Source organism: Protopterus annectens, chromosome 6.part0 (assembly GCF_019279795.1).
Source record: "Protopterus annectens isolate FY-2018-M chromosome 6.part0, PAN1.0, whole genome shotgun sequence".
Classification (NCBI taxonomy): Eukaryota; Metazoa; Chordata; order Ceratodontiformes; family Protopteridae; genus Protopterus; species Protopterus annectens.
In genome coordinates, this window is record NC_056737.1 from 413,956,967 (window position 1) to 413,982,664 (window position 25,698).

A 25,698-nucleotide genomic window follows, 5' to 3' on the forward strand; every position below is an offset into this window, starting at 1 on the left:
TTTGGTCATGTTGACTAATGTCACCAAAATGGGCATGGGTAGTTACTGGTGATAAGAGGGTTGAGGATCCTGCCAACTCTGACCTACGCCAGGGACCCATGCTGACGGTGTGAGGGGTGTATGTACACCTAGTGACAAGTGTGTGCCTGCCATAAACCCCAGCAGCCCTGGGTCAATAAGCTACTAGATGGCTAGTGTTTAATTGCCCAGCCTGGCTTACCTGGGATAGGTCTGTTGGGCGAAAGCTGGATGTAAAACCAATCAAACTGCCAAAAATGAACTGAGAATTGTTACACTTAATGTAGGCTCACTGACAAGATGCAACTTGGAAGTGGATGACATGATGATATGGAGGAGGCTGAACATCCTATGTGTTCAAGAGACAAAATGGAAGGGCAGGGCAGCAAAGTCACTTGGCTTGGAATCCAGAGTCTACTATTCAGGAGGAGCACAGGCTAGAAATGGTGTGGGAATTGTGGTGAGAGAGATGCTTTAGAAGGTAGTGAGGAATATCATCAGAATTAATGATGGGCCCATGGCAATCAGACTCCAGTATAATGACAGGGCAGTATTCATAATCTCAGCCTATGCCCCACAGCAGGGTTGTGATGGTGAGGAAAATAATGCATTCAGACAAAAGTTGCAGGACCTACTAGATACAGCAGGACAACATGAATTGGTGTTGATAATGGGTGACTTAAATGCACATATCGAGACAGACAGAATAAGATATGAGGACTGCCTGGGTCCACATGAGTGGGGCAACAGGAATAAAGAAGGAGAGGCCATTCTAGACTTCTGTCTGACAATGGCTTGATAGTAGCCAACACATGGTTCAGAAACAGAGGCACTCACAAGATCACATACAAAAGGTCACAGCAGATATGATAAAGATGCTGAGTGGGGTAGGGGAGAAATGGCTCCTGAGGGTAATCATAGCAGTGTGGAGAGAAAGGCGTATCCCAGATGGCTGGAGAGTAAGCATACTCCTGCCAGTGTACAAAAACAAATGGGACACCCACAGCTGTGAGCACTACAGATTCATCAAACTCCTGTCACATTGCATGAAAGTTCTGAAGAGGGTGACTGATAAACAGGAGATAAGCAGTTTGGATTCAGATCAGGATGCAGTACAACTGTCTTGATGTTTGCAGTGAGACAGATACTTATGAAAAAGCTAGAGATGATGAAAGAATCCAACTAGGCATTTCTAGACTTGGAGAAAGCTTATGACAGGGTCCCAAGAAAGTTGATTTGGGCATTCCTGTGGTGGTTCAAAGTCCCTGAAACATTGATAGAATAGGCTATGTACAAGGAACTTTTGACTCCGGTATGAACATTGTTTGGTCTCACAGAGAGGTTCCCAGTGGGAGTGGGTGTGCACCAGGGTTCAGATCCGAGCTCACTGCTGTTCATACTGTTGATGGACTACATTAGCAAACAGGTCAGAGGGGACAGATCAACAAAGTTGCTGTGTGCAGATGATGTGGCATTACAAGCAGACTCTGAGCAAGAACTTCAGCATAGGATAGGGGAATGGAATGCAAAACTGAAGGCACATGGGATGGAACTAAGCACAGATAAGTCAGTGGTAATGGCAGCAAATTGGGGAAATAAGAAAAAGCTGAGAATTGTGATAGAAGGGAAGATAGTGGAACAGGTTAATAGCTTCAAGTGTGTGGCCAGAAGTCGTAATGAAGAGGTCAATGCTAGAGTCAGAGGGGCTACAGCCAACTGGCATAGAGTCTCAGGTGTAGTCTATGACAGAAGAATGTCAAAGAAGGTGAAAAGTAAGGTATGTAAGACAGTTGTGCGACTAGTGCTACTGTATGGTGCAGAAGCCTGGGCAGTAATGGCAGAACAGATTAGGAAGTTAGAGGTGATGGAAATTAAGTGCCTGAGAAGGGTGGTAGGATGCTCACTGTGGGACAGATTAAAAAAAATGAGGACATAAGAGCAGAAGCCAAAATAGACCCAATTGCAGAAAATGTTAAAGGGAACAGATTACGGCATTTTGGACACATGCAGAAAAGCAGAACACAATCTAGTGAAGAAGATTTGGGACAGACAGGAAGAAGGTAAGAGGAAACGAGAACATCCAGCAAAGAGATGGATGGATTGTGTGAAAGAAGATCTGAGACATTCAGGCATGATTGTCGAAGAAGGTAAGAGTGTGGCATTGAATCAAAAGAGATGGAAATAGTAAACACAACACTCCAACCCCATGTAGAAAATAGGTAAAAGGGTGGCTGGTGATGATGAGTGGGACTTAGTGGCCATAGAAATAGTAGTCCAGCCAGTCCCTCAAGACCAGTTAGAATCCAGAGTCTATTCCAGGTTTTTTTTTAGTACCAAAGAAGCCCAAGGACCTCGGACCCATTTTAGATCTCAATCACCGAAATCAGTTTGTAAGACAGAAAAAAAATCAGGATGATCACAGTTCAGTCCATTTTGCCTCTTCTGAGGAAGGACAATTGAATGTGCTCTGTAATCCTCCAGAATGCCTAATATCATGTCAAAATAGTGAACCACTCCAAAGAGATTTCTCCACTTCTAGCTGGGAGCCAGTCATTTACAGTTCAGAGTGCTGCCATTCGGTCTCGTCACAGACCCCGAGGATATTTACGAAGATCATGGCAATAGCAGCTGTGCACTTCCACGTACTGGGGATCCAAGTCTCCTCATATCTTGGCAATTGGCTCATCACTGCCTCCACTGAGCATCTCCGTATCATACACCCGGGCAAAGTAGTCCAGCTGTTTGTGGATTTAGGAATATCCAGAAACCTGCCAAAATGTTAACTGACTGAGATACAGAGTATAGAATTCCTAGAATACTGCACAGACACCAAACGTCAAATAGTCAGCATTCCCCAGTCCAGTGTCCAGTCACTTCATCTAGCAGTTCTCCAAGTTCTTCATCACCCATCACCACCAAAAAGATTAATCCTACATTTCTTGGTTCTCATGGTGTCCACAGTTCTAATGAATCCTTTTGTCAGATATTTCATGAGAGTGCTGCAATAAACCTTAAAATACAGTGGTCCTAATCCACACACCCTCTGCATTCAAATATTTGGATTATGCAGGTCTGCAAAAAGCACATAGATTGGTGGATAACATCCTTGTCTGTGGCTGAGGGCTGTCCTTTCCAGATGGATTCACCTATTGCAACCATGACCACAGACACATCCTCTCTTGGGTGGGGGAAGCATTTTGAAGGCAATATGGTCCAAGGTACATGATTGATGACAGAGGCCATCATTCACATCAGTGTCTTGGAGCTGAGAGCAGTCCTCCTAGCATTGCAGGCATTTTTGGGCCTCCTCTCCAAAGGCATATTCTCCATACAGATGAACAACATGGTACATCAACAAACAGGGAGGATCCCAATCTTATCCTCTGCGTTGAGAAGCCATGAAGGTTTGGCAATGGGCGATGTCTTCACAACATTTTCTGATAACAATGCACATCCCAGGGTCCTCCAATGTACTCATGGACAAACTGAGCAGGACAGTGCTGATGCCTCATGATTGGTCCCACAATCCTGCAGTGGCATAAATAATTTTCAGTTGCTGGAGCCAATTTTGCTGCAACCTCTTTGCCTCCTATCTAAACAACAAATGCAGTAGGTACTTTGCCCTGATCCTTCCACAGGGACAGTCCCAGAGGGATGCTTTGGTCCACAATTGGCCCCTGGGTCTCCTGCATGCTTTTCCATGTCTACACCTTACAAAAGGTTTCATACAGAAAGCAAAGCAGTGCAGGGCCAGGCTGATCCTCATTTCTCACTTTTGCCCCTGACAGACATGGTTTCGCTATCTATGGCCTCTTCTAGTTCATCCTCCGTGGATGTTGGATCATTATCCAGATCTGCTAACTCACCCATCCAGACTGCCTCCTCCGGATCAGAAGTCTATAAAATTAACTACACGCTTCCTCTAATTTTAGCCATAGCCAGAGATGCCAGGCGTCTCCCCGTAGTAGTCAGTATTCTTTTTACTGCACAGAAACCATCAGCTAGGACATTTTACCACAGTAAATAGAAGAGATTTTTGATTGGGCCTACTCCAAAGATCTGGAACACATTTCAGTACCAATTCCTTCCATACGTGAATTTTTGTCTGACCTTTTACAAATTCTCTACTTTTACAATCATTAGGGTACAATTAGCCACAATTTCCAATCTTCATATTGGATGTAATGATATGTTAATAGCATCTATAAAAATCTCAAAAGCATTCCTCAAAGGTACGTTTCTGATGAGATCGCCTATTAGAGGTTCAGCACCTCTGTGGGGCATCACCATTATGCAACAAGATCTAAACTAGACTCTCTTTGAACAACTTCCACTGCAGACTTAAAATTTCTAACATGGAGAACAATTTTCTTGGTCACACTAACATCAGTCAGATGAATCTCAGAACTACAAGCCTGCAACTAAGTGTTCCACAAAGAAAGAGATTCCCTAAGAACTAATGCGTCCTTTATTCCTAAGGTGATATCTGAAACTAATTTAAACCAATCAATAATCTTGTCTTCTTTCTAAGGTACTCAAACAAAGGAGAATACTTACTACATATGTTAGATGTTCATAGACAACTCAGATTCTATATTCACAGGACATCAGAAAGGATGAACAATCATTTGCTTCCTTTTCCAAACCAAATTTGGAAAATTTGAAAAGGCAGTTTCCAAAGTAACCTTATCCAGATGGCTGGCAGATTATATTTCCTTTGAATGCAATCAGAATAATTTACCCTTACCAGATTAACCAAAAGCACATTCAATCATAGCAGTTTCTACTTCTGCAGCCTTTAACAGAGGATTATCCATTGTTGACATCTGTGCTTCGGCCACATGGGCAATAGTACATACCTTTGTCTTTCACTATACGTTGGACACTCAATCCACATCACATTCGTCATTTGGTTCCATGTTGCATGTTTTTTGGTTAGGAATGTCCTTTCTTGATACCACCTAATTTGACAGCTTGGGATTTTGTCCCATACATTTGAAGGGATGAAAATAGACAACACTGGATACAAAAGTTATGTATTTACCATAACATTAGATCCATGTTGTCTGATTTTCATCCATTTCAACCCCCCCACCTCCTTCCAAATTGCGACCTATGACTTTGAGATGATTGAATGGATGTTACTCCCTGTCTGTGCACAGTCATGAAACTGTAATTACTTTCCTCAACAATTTGAGATTAAATAGTCATGATATTTTTCTGGGAAGAGTTTTTTCTCTTATATTCCAGATTAGGGGGAAAACTCGATTTCAACATCTGAGATACAGCCTAAGGAATTATGGGTAGGGGTGGAGGCAAAGCTGTAGATCCAATAAGCTTTGAAGTCAGTGTCAAGGTCAAATCCTGTGGGATCCAACAACCTATATGTTCCCATATGTTTGAAGCAGAAGAAAATCAGACAACATGGATCTAATGGTATGGTAAGTACATAAGTTTCATTTTTGCTGTGTTTGGATCACATTATCAGTTCCATGCATTTCTCTTTGGTGTTTAGTTGTATTTTATTGTGCTTTATTTTTGGGAGGTACACTATTCTTTTCTGAAAAGAAACAGAAACATGGTGTAATATGTGAAAAAGTTGGACCCTGTGAAAGATTGTATGCACTTTGCTGACATGGGGGCCCTTGCTAAGTCCCAAGGGCATTAACGAGTAAAGACATGAATCATCTATATCTACAGCTATTGCAAGCATGCAACTTTCATTGTATTAAATATCGCACACATATGGAGTTTCACCAAAACTTGGTTTGCAAATGAATGTCAGATTCAATAAGGAACAAAACAAGGGTGTTTTGTGCTATTCCTGTTGGCTTCACTACAAGGCGCAGAGAACTCAGTGTCTGAATGACCAAAGGGTGAAAATAACTACCTGAGCAGATACATTTGCCAAAATATTGAAAGCCACACTTCCATGTCCCTGAAAATGGAAGAATAAAACTATCTCTATTGTTTAGTCATTTGCCATCAAAGCACTACAGACTAGAATAGCACTCAACATCTAAGTACAAGTGTCAGGGTCAAAGCAAAAAATAGTGATTATTTAATAATGCTTTATTGGAATTTTTCTCTCCATGCCTTTGCTGAAAAAGGGCTTTGCCCCATAGGACTTTCCCAGTAAGCAAATGCAAATAAATACATTGGTAAACTAGCATGAGGTTAAGGGGCCAGCTGCTCAGGGAGCTAGTTGTTATGGGGTGTAATCCGATCATACATAAGGAAGTAGAGTAGGAACAATGCATTGTTGAGAGTATCAATATAAATATAGTATTTTAATTTTATGCATTTATTTACACAGTTGTGGTAGCGCAGTTGTTTCATAAATAGTGAGTTTATTACTGCAGCAATGAAAAGCAAGAACTGCATAACTGTCTTGCCTTTTTTATTTTTTTATTTATTTTTTCCGATTATCGACTTTATTTTGAGGGGAGTACCAGCTTGGAACTGGCCAGTTTAGCTAGCTACTGTCGTTGTGCTTTCCAGGGGTTTCAAAAATGAATCATCATGCTGTGCCTGCAGACACAGATTAGTGTGTGAGGATTTAGCTGTAACAAGAAGCTTGTTACAGTTGCAGCAGGCCACTTCCTACAGTTAAAACGTTTTTTTTTTTTCTTTGATTTTTAGGATCCTAACTGATGAACTGATGAACTGATTATGGTTCTGGGACAAAGTCCCGTAATCAGGGACAGTTTCCTAAATTTTACTCTTTCACTTCAAAAATAAAATAGAACATACACTGCTTTTTTACGGGGTCCTTTCTGTGCTTTAAATACTTAATATGCCATTCTTTTCAAAAAGTATATTTTTTATGATACTACCTTTTCCTTTCCAACTTTTTCCTTTCCAACTTCAGTATTTATTTTCTTATGGCAACTTACTTCTAGAACACAGTGCTGTTAAATGAGTGCAACTTATATTGTATGGTTTAAGGCTGATAATAGTACAGCATTTTTAAACTAAATAGTATTGAAATATCAGTATTAAGTATCATTACAAAAGGAAAGAAAGTGTTGCTTTCAAAAGCAGTGTGAGCTGTACAAAAATGATACTAGGTATATAATTTTGATATGAAAGTACTTTCCTCTTTTCAATCATTTTAGCATTGCTAGATTCAATTGTCTACACTAAGTGTGCACGATATGTATTCAATAAAATTCTTATCACATTTTTTCTGCTTTGTAGTGCACTCAGAAAGATTACATTGTGTACGTGTAATCTACACTTTGTGGTAAACTTTATGAATCCCTGTCAATATTTAAAGCTGCAAGGATGTCATTAGGAAAACTAAAATTAGAAGGAAGAAGGTGTGAGTTATGTCTGTGTTGTCTGTTCACTCAGAACAGTGTATGTTTAGTGTAGGATTTATTGAATCTGGCCCTAAGAAACAAAAATCTGGTTTTGGATTTTGAAATGTTTCAGTGTGTTGCAAAGGAATCTGTTTATAAAGCAAGTTTCATACAATGTTTTATTTTATTTTGAAGGTTGCTGAAACTATCAAGGATACTGAAGAAGAAGAGGCAAAGACGGAACCTGAGAAAGCAGAGTGAGTTGATTTTTGTTTCACACAATTTGTGTGCTTTTCCATTGGTTTTGCTACCAGTGCTACAATAAAGTGTCAATAACTTTCATACTTGATATTTGGTGATATCACCATCTTTCAGGATAAGGGTACATCACAACAGTCTGCACATGTGGTGACTCATTAGTGTGCCACATGAGGTTAGCAGGTGACATCACTGATCTATTTACACCAGTCATTGACTTAGGAACATTTACACCTGTTGGATACTGTCAAATAAGCAAATTCTGTGTCTATAATTATACCATAAAAGATTTTTAATCTTCAAAAATGTAGACACTGATTGGATAACCCAATCAGAGTGCTTATTCTAAATCCGTCATTACCCACTGAAAAGAGTTTGTTAGTCATGCAGGGATATTTTCAGGGCAACTACCAAACCCTAAAATCATGCCTAGATATTTCCTATATTTGCAAACTCTGCTATATATGTACAACCTCCAAAACAAAAGTCTGGGCAGTGAAGTATTCTGCAAGCATACCCATAAAATGCACACTACTAAAAAAGCACAATGAACTAACAAACAAAGGTGAAAATGCACAACACTTAGGAAACTTTTAAAGTTAATTGCCTTTGTTCTTGTGAATAAAGACTGAAATAGCAGTGTGTATATAAATGCATGATGACATATGACTGTGGTGCTTTTTAAACATGCAAGTTTTTTTCTCTTTTCTTTGCACAGACATAGAGATTAATAGAGTAAATCAGATGTTTGTGGTCATAGTGGCAGAGCAGGAGTATTTATCTACTCATCTAATTTGTTCTGTTGATAAGCTAAATAAACAAAAGTAAAACACTGCTAGTAACATGATGAAACTAACATTGGATAAGTATTTGCATAATCAGAGCTTGTTTAGGAATACTTAGTGACTGTAGGGTGAGGTGCAATATTATAGCAATAACCCACGCCTGGGTGTGGGTAATGCTAAATTTACCCACGGTTGGCGTGGTTTGGTCCCGAGGGCGAAGCCCGAGGGACCAAACAAAGCCAACCATGGGTAAATTTAGCATTACCCACACCCAGGCGTTATTGCTATTATATATGACATTATTTAAGAAAAGAAACTGTTACTTTGCTTAAATAATGGCATAGTATAATGCGTGTTTAGTGCCCTTCCGCAGATGCCTGGCATCGCGGCAGTTCTGATGTACTCGCGCCTGCGCAGTACATCAGAGTTGAGCAAAAACGGAGAAAGCAAGATCTCCGTTGCTTTTTTTAGTGTTTTGCTATGTTAAATGAGTTTAACATAGCGAGACAGTTTTAAAATAAGCAACAGACATCTCCGTTGCTTATTTTAAAACTGTCTCGCTATGTTAAACTCATTTAACATAGCGAGACACTAAAAAAAAGCAACAGAGATCTTGCTTTCTCCGTTGCTTTTTTTAAAACACTGTCTCGCTATGTTAAATGGGTTTAACATAGCGAGACAGCTTTAAAATAAGCAACGGAGATCTCCGTTGCTTATTTTAAAGCTGTCTCGCTATGTTAAACCCATTTAACATAGCGAGACAGTGTTTTAAAAAAACGAGTTATACTAATGGAAAAAAGTCCGGGCGACCGGACCTTTTTCCATTAGTATAACTCGATTTACAACGGGCACGCTGGCCAATCAGCGTGCACGTTTTGGGGGGATCATGGTATAATAATTTTTACTTCATACCCAGTAAAGATCAATTACAGTTTCATAGATTCCTACTAGGCTATTGACCCTAAAGTATCTTTAGAAGCCTAGCTATCATTCCTGTGAAGTTTTTAGCCTTTGTAATTTAAATATGAAGCACCCATAAGAAACAAATGTGCCACTCCAGGGATGAATTTGTTGTTTCCCATGCATTCATCCAGATTTCGTTTGAATAGAATAAGATAATTACTTTGTTTTATGTGGAGAGCAACACAATTCCAAACAAGTGGAATTCTGTGATACACTTCTATCCCTCCAACATTTTCTATTTATGTTGCCAAAAGTATTCAGTAGAGTGGTTGTTTATACCACCATTGGAGTTGTGGATCTGTAGTATGTCTGAAAGGATTGGATCTGTTGAGTCTGTGTATGTGAAGTAGAGGTCACCCCTCAGCAACCTGTATAATACTGAGAATCATAGTTCTTATGATTTAGACCCATGATTTTCTTGGTGAAAAAATGCTGTAGCCAAGTGTTTTGACAGGTACATGCTAAAAGGGGTATTGTACTCAATGACTGGGTCTAATAAGTGCAAAATATAGTAAAATGATCACATCTCTGGACCTGGACACCATGCCACTATTAATTAGCTGTGCAATGAAAAATGACTTTCTTACAATAGTGGATACATGGTGACCAAATGAGAGTTCACTGTCTACATAGATTCTGATGTCCCTATCTACTGGAACACTTTTCAGAAGTGTGAGCAGTGTGACAGTTGCATGGGTTGTCATGCTTTCTGAAGGATACTATTATACATTTTTGCCATTTTGTTTTAGTACATGTTTTTGGTACCAGGTGTTTGCATGGGAAAGGCCGATTTGAAAGATCTTGGTGTCCTTTTGAGAGTTAATAATGGCACCTAGTTTACAGTCATCAACAAACTTAATGAGCTTTGACTTCAGAGAAGTAATTGCCAAAGAAGAGCCATGTGATACACCACTGGTGACAGGTCTTTTAGAGTAGATAAAGCTGACCACTCTAAGTTTCTGGGTTCTATTTGTGAGCTAGTTTGCCATCCATTGAGTTACATAGGGAATGACATTTAGTCAGGAAAGTTTATTAACAATACCCGAGTGTGGAATGATGTTGAAAGCCTTAGCAAGATCTTGATATGGGGGGGGGGCTGCTAATTTTCCCTCATGCATTGCTTCAGTAACCTTCTTAAAGAAGTTAACCATGTTAAGTAGGCAGGATGTGCCCTTGACAAAAGCAAGTTGGCTTGGGTCAAGGGTTTGTAGGTAAATATCCTTCCAATTTGCTTACAGATGAGGATCTTCAGACTCATGGGTATATACTTTTTCTGGGTCAGTTGACACCCCACCCTTGAGCAGGGTAGTTACAGTTGCTGTCCTCCATTCATCCATCCTAAAGCCTGATTGGAGGCTTATATTGAATATTCTCTATGGGGGATTGACAGGTCCAGTTTCAGGCTGGATAGTAGCCATCCTGGTATGTTTTCTGCCCCATAGACGCAGTGTTTTTGAGATTAGATAGTGCCTTGAGGATTTGTTCTTGCAAGAAGCACACTCATACACTACTGCATTTCATGTATTTTTCAGGCACATCATTACATTAAGATCTTATATTCATTTACAAGAATGCCACAGCATGGATTATTAAGTTGGTCAGTTACACTTATAAGATACAAAGCCACTTATACACCCAGAAGGCTTACTCTTTTTTTCTAGAGTTTACTGATATTATAAAAGGATGTATTCAGTTATTTTTTGGGAGTCAAATGGGAATGTGAATTGTACAGTTTCTGTAACATCAGATGCTTTCCAATGTTACTCTGTAACACATGGTTACATATGTAGGCATAGCTGCATGAACATGGGCTCTAGGTGACAGTCACTGTTGATGTCACACCCGACCCCATATATGAAGAAGAGGGTTGATGCCAATGCCTTAGTTGTCATAAGAAACAGTATGCTAAAAATAAGGCTGTCAAGATTTATCACAGCGACAAGATAAATACAGGTTAGAAGACCAAGATTATAATTCTTTCATTTCTGCATTGAAACTTCATGCACACGAATTATCTTATATAAAGATGTATATGGCATCAAATAGATCTTGCTGCTTTTCCTGAGAGACTGAAACTGCAGGCTAGAAGCTCAGATTAAAAAAAAAAGGTTGTGAGAGGGAATGCCATTTGTTTAATTTGACCTAGAACCAATAAATGAATATTTGTGTCATCAGGAATTCTGAGTCTTCGTGGTAACTACTTAGAGGAAATGGCATTGACTTAAGACACCAAAACTTTTTCGAGGAGATTTTTCTTCCTCATTTCCCTGCTGAGCTGTAGGCTTTTCTTCAACTCCATTTTCAAAACAGGACGTACATGCTGTCATCAAAGGTGTGAATATGGTGATTATTGCTGGTACTGGTAAAATATTGACTGAATTATGCAGACTTGTAAAAGTTTTTCATGTTCATATTTGGCCTCTTAATATTCATCATCTTGTGTGTTTAAAAGCTGTTGTAATTACTGTGATACAAAACACTGGAAGGTATTTAAAAGAAGGTTGTTTATGATGATATAGTCTAGGCGGGTCTGGCAATTTGTAGGAAGACACTTTCATCTAAATAAGTTGCATTTTATCCCACTAAGATCAAGCCTGGGAATCAAAATGCATAGCCTGTCTTAGTCATAGTAGATGTAGGTAATTGCCTAAGACAATATCACTATGGATGGCAGAAGGGTGCCTTTCTATTGCTTTATTTATTTTGTAGTTTAACTTCCTTTTTTTGTACAATTACCATAAGAGACAGCATGGTGATTGTAATTTGTCCTCAGCTGGCCAATCATTTCATTCATTAGGCTGTGCCCATTTGTGATTTAGAGAAACAATGTGCACAAAGATTTGTAGGGGTGACACTCGGGAATAGTAATATTCTAAACTGTCTTGCCTGACCTGCCATACTTCCTTCTTCCAAAGAGACACTTCTGAATTCCCTTAATGACCAAGGCCTCAAGGTGAAAGGAAAATGAAAGAAAACAAAATATCCATCCAGCAACTGGTTTAGCCTCTACTCCCCAGTCCTCTTGGCTATTGATTTACTAAGAGAGAGTTTCTAGGGAAGAACTAAGCTTTGATTAATTATTTTTATGTGTTTGGTTTCCTTGATGGGGTTAGTGCCACTTGGCTTCTGGTCTGTTCTCCCTAGGTACTGAAGGTGGTATATGTAGAGCTGAAGGGTGTATAATCAGGGCACCTGGTTAATTTTCCTTCTGCTTTTTCTTATGCGTGTTGGATATTTGGCTTTCACCTGGCCTTTACAGATCTGAGGAGATAAGAAGTTGCCGTGGTGTCTCTTCTGGGGCATGTAGCCTTGAGAACATTGTTCTCTCCTTGATGCTGTACTGCAGTGTCAGAGTTGAATTGTGGGTGCATAATGTGGTATCTGATGTGGGAGAGCAAATCGTGGCCTTCTGGTCTTCCAGGTATTGAGGGACTTCTATGCAACTTGCCAGGCCACTGAAACTGATGTTATTGCTTAGTGGCACATTTTACACAGACAGAAGAAGTGCTGTGGTTGGAATTTACTGACATACCATACTGTGATGAGATTTGTTTGTGATCTTTCATGTATCAGCTTGTTTAAGCTGTTGTGTTTGAACTCTTACATTTGTAGACTCCTGAGAAGAGATAGTGTTCAGCTTTAATTTCATCTGATAACCAAACAACTTGGAGTGTAAAGTTATTTATTTTAGGAAGATCTGAGTGATTTGTATAGTTAGTAGAGAAATTAAATTTTCTACAAGTATTCATAGTGCTTAGCTTAATAGGAAAGTTACCAAGTCAGTACTAGACATTTAAAGTGTACCATTGTGCATATAGCTCTTGCATGCCATTGTATGAATCACTTTTATTACCATGAACCACAGGGAAAAGTGCTGGGTAACAACATCAAATAAATAGTATTTCACAAGTAAGGTTTTTCCTTTGTTGAAAATTAATCTTGGGTTAGTTTTTGCTGATGAGGAGGGACTGGCTAAGTTGTGGTGTTTTATCCTATTTATTCAGTCTACCTCTGTATTTAGAGTGTATGGCTAAGGATGAGTGTTTTGCATTCCAGGTAACACATAACTGCGATGATGATAATAATAATAATAATAATAATAATAATACCCTACAAATTTGTGCAGAAAATGACAATCCCTTATGAACGTATGCAGACTGCATGCTTACTTCAGATTAACTTTAGTCCCTCCTCAACAAGCACTCTTGTAGACAACTTGATACTGTGATTCATGAGAGGCATGGTGCTTATAAATCTATTCTTAGTTCGATTAATTTAGATTTTACATCTAACATTTTCATATCTAAACAGGCTGGGGATGATAAAATTGGAATCTTTTAATGTTTTTCTTTTGACCTTTAGTGTTGATGCATGATTTAATTAGAAATGTTATTTCTGAAAATTGGAAATTTTTATGCGTTATCCAGATCTGCTGATGAAAGTAGGTAATGCACCTTGGTTTGTTAGTAAAAAAAGGATTCAATCTGAAACATTTATTTGAATTTCATGGGAAACCTGATAGTGGTAAATCTAACCACAGTAAGGTTGGCACATAACCCTTCTGGGAAATAAATGTAAATGGTGTAATTTTATTAGTTTTAGTACTGCATTTGCCACATTTAGATCAGTCTGTTACTGTCTTTCAAAGATATAATTGTAACAGTGAATATGTGGCATTGTGCCTTTCATGTGATGCTTTTTATATTGGCAAAACAAAAATAATGCTTTTTGTGTGAGTAAGGAAGCATAACTATGCATTAAAAAACAAGAACAGAATTTCTAAAATGTTTAAAACTAATGATTTTTTTTTGCTGCATGTGTAAAAAAGTAATCAAAGATGATTGGTGTCATAATTTTTTAAACTGTGAAAAGAATAGCAAATTTTGTGAAGCATTTAGATGTTTTATTCAAGCATTATGGTCAGATCGGTGTATGGCATCAAATGTTTTAATATTAATGAATGCTTCTATACTGAATTGTATAGATGTTTCATAGTATCTATTACTCTGGATATTATTAGCTATAGCAAGGAAGATAATAGTTTTTAATTGGAATAGTGAAATTCTGGCAGTTAGTGAAGAGGATTAAGGCTGTGAACTGTTAACAAGCTACTTTCTGTAGCCAAGGATGCAAGTTTGATTCTTTCCTCCTCTGTTTGCATACTGTGTGACTGTGAGCAAGTGACTTAAACAGGCAGTTCTCCTGGGTTGCCCCTGAAAAGGGACATTTCTGTCCAGTGGCTTACCTAGTTAACAAATGTATAAATTAAAGTACAAAAAATAGACCCAACCCAATCCTGTCAGTTGCTTCTGGCACTGCCTTCTCAAACACATGTCTGTCATGTTCAGAGTTCCTCACAATGATCCTTCTACCTCTCACTTTTCCACAGGCAGTCAGCATTACTGCACTTTTGGTGAAACAGCATGGGCAACATCCTCTACCCTAACCCGAGTCACCATCTTGTTTGTTAGAAGCTCTTTGATGCACCCAAAAGGTGATTTTTCCCATGGCCTCACCAAAGTCATCACACATCCAGGACTCTTTTTTTTGGTCTGTGGGTAGTTGCAGCCTTCCTGGCCTTTTGGAACCTATCATTCAAAACTGGAGACCCTGTCAGCTGACATTGCAGGCCTCTTTCCTTAAATTGATCACTTCCCTCAATGCTGGGGTCCGCCAGTGGGTATTTGTGTTGCTACCTTGACAAGTACCAACCATCTTTTGGCCACAACACATTGCTTCTGCTTGTTTCTTACTCACAGAGAAAGAAAGCATGTGACTGACAATGATTTGAAAGTCAGATGCATAAACCATATCACCTTCTGTTTCAATAGGAATCATTACATTTCTGTTTATAGGCCAGGTCATTCATTTTAGAACCCACAAATAATTATTTATGTATTTGTTTGCTGCCCATGATAATGTACTGAACCATAAGGATCCATTTCAGTCACCATCTGGAGTAGAAGAAAGATAAAATTAAAAAAAATGAGCAAGTAACTAAAGTAAGTACATCAGAGGGAAGAAAAACTGGGTTTAATTAATACATCTCTAATAATATAAAATAGTATCAGATATTTTATATATATATATATATATATATATATATATATATATATATATATATATATATATATATATATAAAATATATTACTATCAAATAACATCATTAAAAGTATGCATAAAGTATCAAAAAGTATAATTAATCAAAACGAAAAGAGCATTTAGTAACAATAGATAAAGAAGCACAGATCTGCATACACAAGTTCAACATATTAGTTGAAGGTTCAGAAAGAATCACATTAAGGATTTCAGCCATCAACTTTATATGCACATCAGTGGACTAGTTGAACTACAAAAGTCTAAACGTCTATATGGCTTACTCAGAGATGGGTATGCTTAGCATTTATTTTTTAATTGTTAAAGTGCTCATAAGTTGTTTCAAATTAATTCATCAAAGAAATCTAACTTACAGTTTAAACAGTTTCATTTCTAAATTATAGCTTTACTGATGTAAACAGTAATGCCTCCAAAACCTATCATCTGTTTAAAAGAAAATAAATATAACTATAATCTGCGAGGGAATAAATAAGAAGGAAAGTATAGTGAAAAATAATAAATTTGCCAGTCCTGGACTAACTCATCCACTTAAAAGACCTCTTTATCAGGTAGCTTTAGTGTGACAGCCAGCCACTCTCATCTTTCTAATCCCTGAAAATTTGAAATCACATCATGCATACCTTTGAGATAAGACTTGCATCTTTCATAATTTGAATGACTAACACCATAGGCTATCTACTTTCTGTGACTGCCTGTTTCGTTTTGAGAGATCAAATGAGCTCATTAATGTTTGATGCGTGACAAAGGAAGTTTTCTTGGATTTCACCTTTACCAAGTTTGGACTCAATTGCATGTTTTCCAAATTGTATCAAAATGTTTCCCTTCATAATAATCATATTGTTCTGGATTTCTAGCACGGAAGATGCTGAGAAGAAAGATTTTGCAAAAGATGAACAAGTGGAGCCCTTGGTAGAGGAGAAGAAGAAAACACGAAGACGAAGACATGGCCAGAAAGAAAAAGAAGAAGCATTTATGGCAAATTTTTTTGCCGGTTTGGAAATTTACCAAACTAAGATACTGGTTAGGAACAATTTTCTGTTGCCTTTTTTTTTTTTTTTTTTTTACTTACTAAAATTGCAAATATTCAATAAGGCTTGAATTTGTGATGGAACATCATTGCTTACTTATAAGAGATGATGACATTCATCTCAAGTCAAGTAGCTCATATCACAGACTGGTTAATACGTGTAATGCATATGATAGAAGGTATCATTCGTCAGATGAAACTTCAACATCTGAGGTTAAGTATGATTATCAAATGACTATTCCACTTGTTGATTAAATTTCCCCAACATGGTTTCAGGAAGAGATGACTTATTTCCATAAAAAATATATATATATTTTTTCAGAGGGCTAAGCTCCCTAGTCCCCTCAACAGCTTTATATTTTAAATGCAAGACAGCTGTAACTCTTGTCATCTTGAAGTATACAAGACTTGTACCTGGCAGATTTATCAGTTTTCAGTGAAGCGTTCAATAGAAGTAGGTCTAACAAAACTCTTGCTCAGTTCTGTGGTGGTGTTAGTTGTCATAATAGACCAGAGGCATTTTTATTGCTATTCATATTCTCCAGGTTGGGAATGGACATGAGCTGCTAGGGTAGGCCCAGATAAGTCAAAAGCTGTGTCAGGTAGTACATCTTGACACTTTTGCGGAAAGTACATTCTGTGTATAAGCAAATGATCATTTCTGGCACTTGCCTTCAGTCTAATCTATCTTCAGTCTAATTAGCTGATGTTAACTAAAACTAGCTATGTCATTATTTAACCTTAGTGGCATTAGTCCAGATGGACATCTTACAATCTTCTGAAGAAAGATGTGATGCAAGTATTGTGCTGATGTTCTGAGCTATTCTCGATGATCCCTAAAATATTATACCCTGGAGAAGTTATTGTTTTCCTGCTGCATATGACTGTTCAGTGATGTAATATATCCATTTAACATTTTTCTGTCCTTTGTTTACACAGCTATTGTGAGAAGTATGCTTTGCATACTTCCCTTTCTAGCTTAAGAAAGTAGCATCTTTGTTGTTTGATTGATATTTTATTTCCCTGCTGGCAAATCAGAGTAACCTTAATTCATTCTTGAACAACTGTGTGTGTGTGTGTGTGTGTGTGTGTGTGTGTGTGTGTGTGTGTGTGTGTGTGTGTGTGTGTGTGCGTGTGTGTGTGTGTGTGTGTGTGTGTGTGTAGAAAGGATTACACTGGTGGATAAATCTGGGATAGGCAACAGTAACACTGTTCCATTAATATGGTGCATATGCATTTAGTTGACATGACTGAATGGCCAGAATGCTGAGACCTAGTCTGTCGAGACCACAACGTCGAACATTGCATTTGTCGAAAGCCAACATGAGTGAAGTTCAACCTATTGAATACTGAGGTAGGCCAGCAGCTATAACATCTGTGTGCTACTATTTAAATACATTGTGCTCACTAGATAAATACATACATACCTGTATACACCTTGACATCTTGGCTGCTAGACTCTCAGGGTATTCGATCATGTTGGCTTTTGACAAATGCAATGTACAACATTACGATCTTGCTGGAGTGGCTTTCAACATTCTGGCAATTCGATCATGTCATCTAGATCTGGTGCACTGGCCTTCAGCAAGCTAGAGGAGATGTAATGTTGGAAAATTGTATGGTCCATGGACTTACTGTTGAGGTAGAGACACTGTTGCTATGTGGTTTCAACCTCACAGAAGTTGAATGGAGTATCACAGCTGTCTTCTGAAACAGAATATGTAGTGGAAGAAAGTGCAAAAAAATAAGCCTCTGGAAACAAGTGGAGGTGTCTGTCTGAGCATGATAGAGTTAATTTTTAGACATGGTAAATGGTTTAGCATTACAATTAGATATGTCATATGGGGCAGACGTGAAAGCAAGTAATTTTCTCAAGATAAAATGTAGCTTTCGCTGAAAGATAAAGATAAGTCTCACAAAGGGAAGGATGCTGACTTTCATGTGGGCATTCATTAAGAGGACAATGTATCATGTAGCTGAGGATAATGATTTCCAGCTGAACCATATTAATGAGATGAAACTTTGCTTCATGTACAGCAGAAGGAAACAAATGGAGTTGCCAAATTAATGAAGGCAAAAGATGTTTTTTCAAGCAAGAAAACAAGAGCAGAAATAAAAGAAACATTGGTTCTCAAAAGTGGGACATCCATTCATTGCCAGTGCCCACTTTGTCCAGTTAAGAATTGCAGGGAGCTGGACCATTTCCTAGCAAGCAAGTAATAGGTGTAACAAAGTAACTAATCGTGGATCTGATGACAGTCCATAATATGGCACAATCACAGCCAGACACCTAGTGGAAATTTGGAACATTGCTAATCTACCTAGTGTAGCTCAGGAGACACAAGCCATTGGACAATAACCAGAAGCTTCTGGAGCTTCAGTTTATTGGCCTCCTCCCTTTCTGCCTTTCTCTTCCTTAAGATATAGTAATCTACCAGTGTAGCCTATGCTACTGCAGCAGTAATCTGTGTTTCAACATAGTACAGTTATGTAAGTGAAACTTACCATAGAAGTAGATGTTCTATTAAATCACTGTTGTAGTAGCTTCTCCTTCTTCCATCCCCCTCTTTTTGTAGGTAATTTTTTGTGTTGCCAGGATGTGGATTTCTCTACTCCTTTTTTTCTATATAGTTATTGTCTGGTTTGTTTCATAACGTTGTCTTCAGAGTTCACTGAAGCTTTTTACTCTCCAACTGTATTTTTATAGCGCTCTGCTCAAGCTCCTGTGTGTGAAGCGCAGTTTACTTTTTGATGTTGGTTGTTTGCAGTGAGAGTACAACCCATGTAGCTTAGGTTAATGCAACAGTGATCTGTTAGAGTATCTACTGTTATGGTAACTTTTATTTACACAACTGTACTTTCTCAACCAATCACATATCATCGTGACATGGTGCATCTCTGTCAGATATCTACCTTTTCTAGTCGTCCACCACTGTACATGTGATTAGTACATTTCATTTTTCCTCATTCATTCTGCATCTTTTTTATATCTCCAAGTTATTAATTTTCTGTTTGTATTCCAATTTGTTGCAATTTTTCTTTATTTTACTTTTATTCTGTTAAGTTTTCCTCATCTAATCTCCACTGTAAATGGGCCACAACCCAACTGGACTACTCAGTTGACAAAAATAGTTAAGTAAATACATTTTTTCTCATGTAATTCCCTTTCTGGTAGATTTTTAGCCAATTTTATCAGTCCTGTAAATATAGGGACTCCAGAACTGGAGCTTTGCATAATGTTTTCCCTGCGGGTACATGTGTAGCTTAATTATGTACAGTTCACCAGTTGCTAGTATTTGGTTTTGCAGGGCAGGTTCACAGATCCAGGCAGCAATATTTAATAGAAGTTTGCAATGCATAAACTGGGGTTATTACACAACTAGGCATGTCATTTTTCCAAATAAAAAGTGTAGAACAGGATGGAATCACATCAGAGCTCAGTTTTTATTGAAGAACACCTCAGCACTCACAAGTACATGAGCATACAGAGTCATCATTTAAATAACTGACTAATTGACCTTTAAAGAAATATCTCTGGATCTTGTCAGGGTTAGTTTCATTGAGCCTTAACTACCCAATCCTGTTTACCCAACATTACATTTCAGCATTACTGTTTACTGTAGTATGGCTTAGGCTGTAAAATCACAGTATTCATAAATTTAGTGTACTGAGACATTCCATGGGTATTTTCCCCATGATTGTGCAATCACAAAGTCAATATTTTTAAAAAAAATAGGTGTGAGGTCTTGCCCCACTGCAGAAATATTATTTAGGTGTGAGGAGCTCCATGTAGTCCTTTGTTTGCAATCATCAAATTAGTTTTCAGCAGTTTGGGAGATAATTGTTTATACAGCTCTTGTAAGAATCTTTTTTTAACTGTAGTTAAGTTTCCACTAGGGAATGACAAAACCACTTAACAATTTACTCAGGAACTGCCAAGATGACTATGTCCATTAATATTCATGAACATTGACTTTCTGCATTTCCTTCTTAATTCATCATGCATTGATATTGCTGGGGACACATCTTTTATGAGGTGGCAGACTGCCACTGAGGTGCACTGTCATAATTTTATTAAATATACATAAGTATATACATACACATATGGTCTTACCAGTGACCTGTATTAAACAAGTGTGACATTTACACACTGGAGTTCACACACCTGGTAGTACACATTTTAGTTCTACTGATCTTTGTCCTCTCACACTGTACAGCAATTTAAGTCTGAAGGTCATTATACCACTTACATGCCATTAATTTTTCATTATGCTGATGGTACTCCTAATTCATGCATCAACATTCAAATTCACCCATGAGAGTACATAAGCAGCCTTTTCACAATGAAGCCCGGGTACCATTTATCTGGCCATTTTAAATCACGAAGAAGGCAGACTTCAGTTTTTTTGACCACCACTCCATTTGTGGTGTCATCAACCACATGCTTATCCTGTCTCATCTTCCCATGATGTTAGACAAAAATACAATGAATGGACCTTCTCTCCCAAGGAGTGAACCTTGTGGCACTTTTATCTACACTGACTTGTCACAAAGCAATTCCTGTCTATTACCACAGTCTGCTTCCTGACAGTAGTCAGTTCCTTACCCACCTTACCTTTCATATCTCATACCCTTTAAGTACATGGCTGTGCAACCATGAAGTCAGTATTTTTAAATAAATAGGTTGTGGTGTTTTGCCCCACTGAAGATATATTATTTAGGTATTAGATGATATATGCATTGACTTAAACCTATGCTAGGTGTTTTCGTAAAATATTTGAGGGGTAATCAAGAAAGCAGAAAATATCTCAAGTTAGAAGCCCCAGACCCTTTCACTGTTTAGGTACCATTTGCTAGTATTATATAAAAACATCTGAAGATGTTGAAAGAAGACCAATAATCTGTTAAACTCATGCAGGTGCTATACAGTTAGTCCTTGCACTTCAAACAGCATATTCTTTCACTGAGCGCATCATTTGGCAGCATTATCCATCATACAATGCTAAGTAAATTAGTTCACTGCCTGCCTTATAAAATGCTTACTCCGGTCATCTAATATTATGAATATTTTTATCCCCCAGATTACACTGAAACAACACTTTTGCTGATGCTGCTATTGTTGCTGAATAACCAAACAGAAGAGCTAATCACACTAAATAATAGTCAGTTGCTTACATGGTGTACCATATGCAGTGGTCGTACTGTAATTAACAACAGCAGCCATCTGTTACTAATTATTGTCTGCACTGTTCTTCTACCTTCCAGTTTTAAATCTGCTCCAAAAAGTTCACTTTCTTTTCATCAGCATTTGATAACTGCCTGTTTTGCAGTTATATATCCTATGCTGGCACTCAAGAAACTCTTCTTTTTGTCCACATAGCATCATATTTAATGTTGTGATATTAAACTATACTCCTATAGATTATTTTCAACCTACTTTATTTTGTGCAAAAATTGCATGCCTGTTGCTAATATTTGAATAAGTTCTGTGTGTTATCAGTTCTGTATTGGAATATTTTAATTGACAGAGCAGTTCTAGTTCATACCTTAATATAGGGAGGTGTAAACTTAATGGTTGTTATCCAGCTAACAAATTATGCTCAGATGAAATTTAAATAACTAACATATACATATATAAAATATTCCAGCCATTGTATAATTCTTATTCTCTTTTTTTTCAGCATTATCTGGCTAGAAACTTCTATAATTTGAGGCTCCTGGCCTTGTTTATTGCTTTTGCCATCAACTTCATCCTGCTGTTTTATAAGGTAATTTTTTTAATGTTTAACACGATGTGCATTTAAATAATTTTTATCCTGGAAAGTATAATTTATTGTACAAAGTCCAGTTTTCAGTTGAGTCCATTCTCTTATGTTGTATGCCAACATACAGAGTCTAATGTATATTAGTAAAACACCAGTATGGGTTTCAAGTTAGTACTTTATTATATTCAACATTGTCCTCCCCACGGGTCGAGTGGCGTTCCAAAAGACATGCGTGAATGGGCATGCCTTTGTTGAAGGTTGGGTGTCGAGCTGGCAACACGGCACCGTGAAAATCTACTTCCAAACATTAGCGAACCAGAGTTCCGCTGTGGCGACCTCTAACCGGGAAAAGCCGAAAGACAACAACAACAACAACATGTGTAATATATTATTGTAATTAGCGTTATTATTTATTACACATAATGCTGACTATGATACATTATTATAGTCAGCATTATTAGTGTGTGTTTTTTTAACATAACAGTTCTAGTCCATTTAGAAAATAAAGTGGTGCTGATATGTATGGCACATTTGTTGCTAAATTATAGTACTTTTAAAAACTAACTTTCTTTGACATAACTTTAATGCCAGTTTAAGACATGATTTTATACTACATATTGAAGATTGCAATATCAAAATGTGTCATGCTGCACCTACATAATGAAATGGCATAAAAAATACTGGATATTGTACTCCCTGAAACCCATGATGACACTCCGCCATACCCACCATCACACATTGGCCACAACTGCGATACAACCCATAGTATACCCCAACATTGGTACTACAGGGATATGCATCTCATGCACATGCCACATGCTTAGTAGGCCGTCAATCAAGCGTAGGTTGAGTGTACATATCCCAGCTGGATACCTGCCATCTGCACATCTGTACAGGGACTGACAGTCATCAGCTTGGCAGATAGCTATGCAGTAGCATGACTGCATTGACAGACCAGTATACTGTGACACAGCTCACATCACAAGTACCAGTAGTCTGTCACTGAAGTGAGTTAGTCACGGCTTTTGTTGCATGGCCATGTCTCAGATTTTAACTTAGTGATGCTCACAAGTATTAGGGAAAAGCACAGTTAGAGGGGTACTTACAATGTCCTTGCTTTTGATGAGAATAATTTTTTTTCAGTGCAAGATGTTTTTACATTACTTTCTCCACTTGTGTAAAGCGACACTTAACCTGTTTTACAATTTGGAATTGCCGAGACTGATGTGAGGGAATTTATGGTGCTGCAGTCTGTTGGATTAACGTGATAAGGAAATTCTTAAATTGCTTTCAAGATTTGCAGAAAGCCAAATAGGATAATTAGTGCCAATACATTTTTGTGAATTCTGGGGGAGTCTGAGCATCTTCGCCAGTGTTCGTAACAGTGGACACTTCACAACAGTGTTTTATAAAGTGTTTCTTTTATAGACTTCATAACATGTTTCATTTGGTAGGCAGCACCAGAAATGCAGAAATAAAGGAGAAACTCTTTGTCATTTTTTCCAGCTTGCTAGCATCAGGTCCATGTAGTGGACCCCGACTCCTTATTAAGATACTCACTCTTGCTTCTTATGGTTTGTTAAGCACTTTGTGTGGTGGCACAGTAAAGTAATACGGTGAGGTCTGGTTTTCTTTTTTGGATTATTGTGGCATTTGCTTGTTAAGCTGCTTAACATATGAAAGGCAAGGTGAAGGTGCAGTGTACTTTAAGTGCCACAATCTTGAATGTCTTGTGGTTCTTAATGCGGTAGATATTTTGAATCATGTTGGACTGAAGGAGAGACATACAAGTTGACAGACCCTGTCCATCCAGGGGGTCTCTGCCATGTGCTGCTGGCACATGTAATATTTACACTTTGTGCTCCACCTGGGGTGCAGTTTCATTGACAGTCAGCATTAGTACAGTGTATTTAAACTGTAAATGTCTGTGTTAAGATTACATTTTGCATGTATAACTGCAGCCATTTATAGTGACATTTGAATGATAGATCTATGTTTCTGCATCTGTGGCTTTGCTCTGAAGTATACAGTCATCGCTTTGTCAGTATACATGACCTTTGATGTGAGTATTAATGTACTAAGTAGAAGGGCAAATGGATAAATAAGTCTTCAAGCCTAGAGTGCCAACTGTACAGATGACTTGTATTGTAAATCAAGTAATGAGAAAATGAGTTCAAACCTTATAATCTGATGTTGTTAATCTTCTTTCCATTCATCATTGATGGGTTTGGTTCCAAGCCCTTGGAACTGAGTCGGCCTATTACCAAGCTCGCGCCAGGCAAAAACTCTCAAGCTAAGCTTCTACCTACAATGCCCTGCTCCCTGTTACCCCAGATCTCGTTTGTTGCATAGCTATAAAGCTGCGTTTCAGTTGAGCTCTCAGCAAAGTGGAAAATTATTTGATATTTGTGTCTAAATTAGTTTGTTTCTAAAATTTGTGTGCTGTAGTTTATTCTTGTCTAATTACAGTAGTGTTAGATATTTTTCTCTCTCTTTCTACCCATTGGTAACCTTTTTCTGTACCTTTGCTGGTATGCCCTTTTTCTGTTTAACCTTGTGGTATTCCTTCCCTGTTCTTTCTACTGGTGTGTTTTTGATATTGGATTTGTTTATTTTTTCTGCGTGTGTTTAAATCTTTCCTTTCTTAGGAATTTAGAGTTTCTTTCTTCTGAAGTTTTTATTGTTGTGATTACTTCTCAAGATGTCGGATAAGAAGGGTACATCTGATTTCAAACACTGTACCTCGTGTAATGGTAAACTACCTAATAGTGACGCTCATGATTATTGTGTTTATTGTTTGGGGGGGGTGCCCCACCTTTCAGTGCAGCCTCCTTGTGAGATTTGCCAGAGTTTCAGTCAATGAACTCTAAACGAGTGCAAGAATAAACTAATCTTGAAGGGACTACTAAACTCTCTCTTTTCAGAGGCCCTTTCTGTGACTGAGGTTTCAACCCCTCCTATGAAAGTTAAGAAAAGGCCCCATTCAGTTCCCTCTTCACCCTCGGGTGACCAGGGTATGTCTGTGAAGCCAAAAATTCAGAAGTTATCCTCGGAGCATAAGCCTGCCTCCTCGGCACAGTTCTTATCTGCTCCAAGCATTTCGACTATTGCTACATCGGTGCCGGCTTCATCGCTGACTCCAATGCTTCCTCTGGCACTGACTATAGACCTCATCACATCTGCTATGACTCCGGCACCTGTGGCCATTTTGGCACAGTGCATGCCTTCGATGCCAATCTCTGCAGTGATGACTGAACCTGTTTCAGCTCCTAGTGTCCCTTCCGCACCGAGCTCTATTACAGCAATACTGGATTTGACCCCACTACTTTCTGTCTCTAAACCTGAGACATCAGTGCTGGCAGATCACGCACCATGGACCCAATACTCCCCATCCATAGACCTGTTCTTAGGCCAACTGTATAGCCCATTCTTAGATCGACCTGACTCCCCATCTGGAGTA

At 38.2% G+C, this 25,698-nt stretch overlaps 1 protein-coding gene across 1 annotated transcript in view; it reads left to right on the forward strand.

Moving 5' to 3' along the window:
• The window catches only part of RYR3 (ryanodine receptor 3), a 3,250,282-nt gene that overhangs the window by 2,916,274 nt on the left and 308,310 nt on the right, over positions 1-25,698 (forward strand). Inside the window, exons 90-92 of the mRNA XM_044074157.1 lie at positions 7,518-7,579; positions 16,301-16,466; positions 22,155-22,241. Of these exons, the coding sequence (XP_043930092.1) occupies positions 7,518-7,579; positions 16,301-16,466; positions 22,155-22,241 (315 nt within the window). The remainder of the gene's footprint in view (positions 1-7,517; positions 7,580-16,300; positions 16,467-22,154; positions 22,242-25,698) is intronic.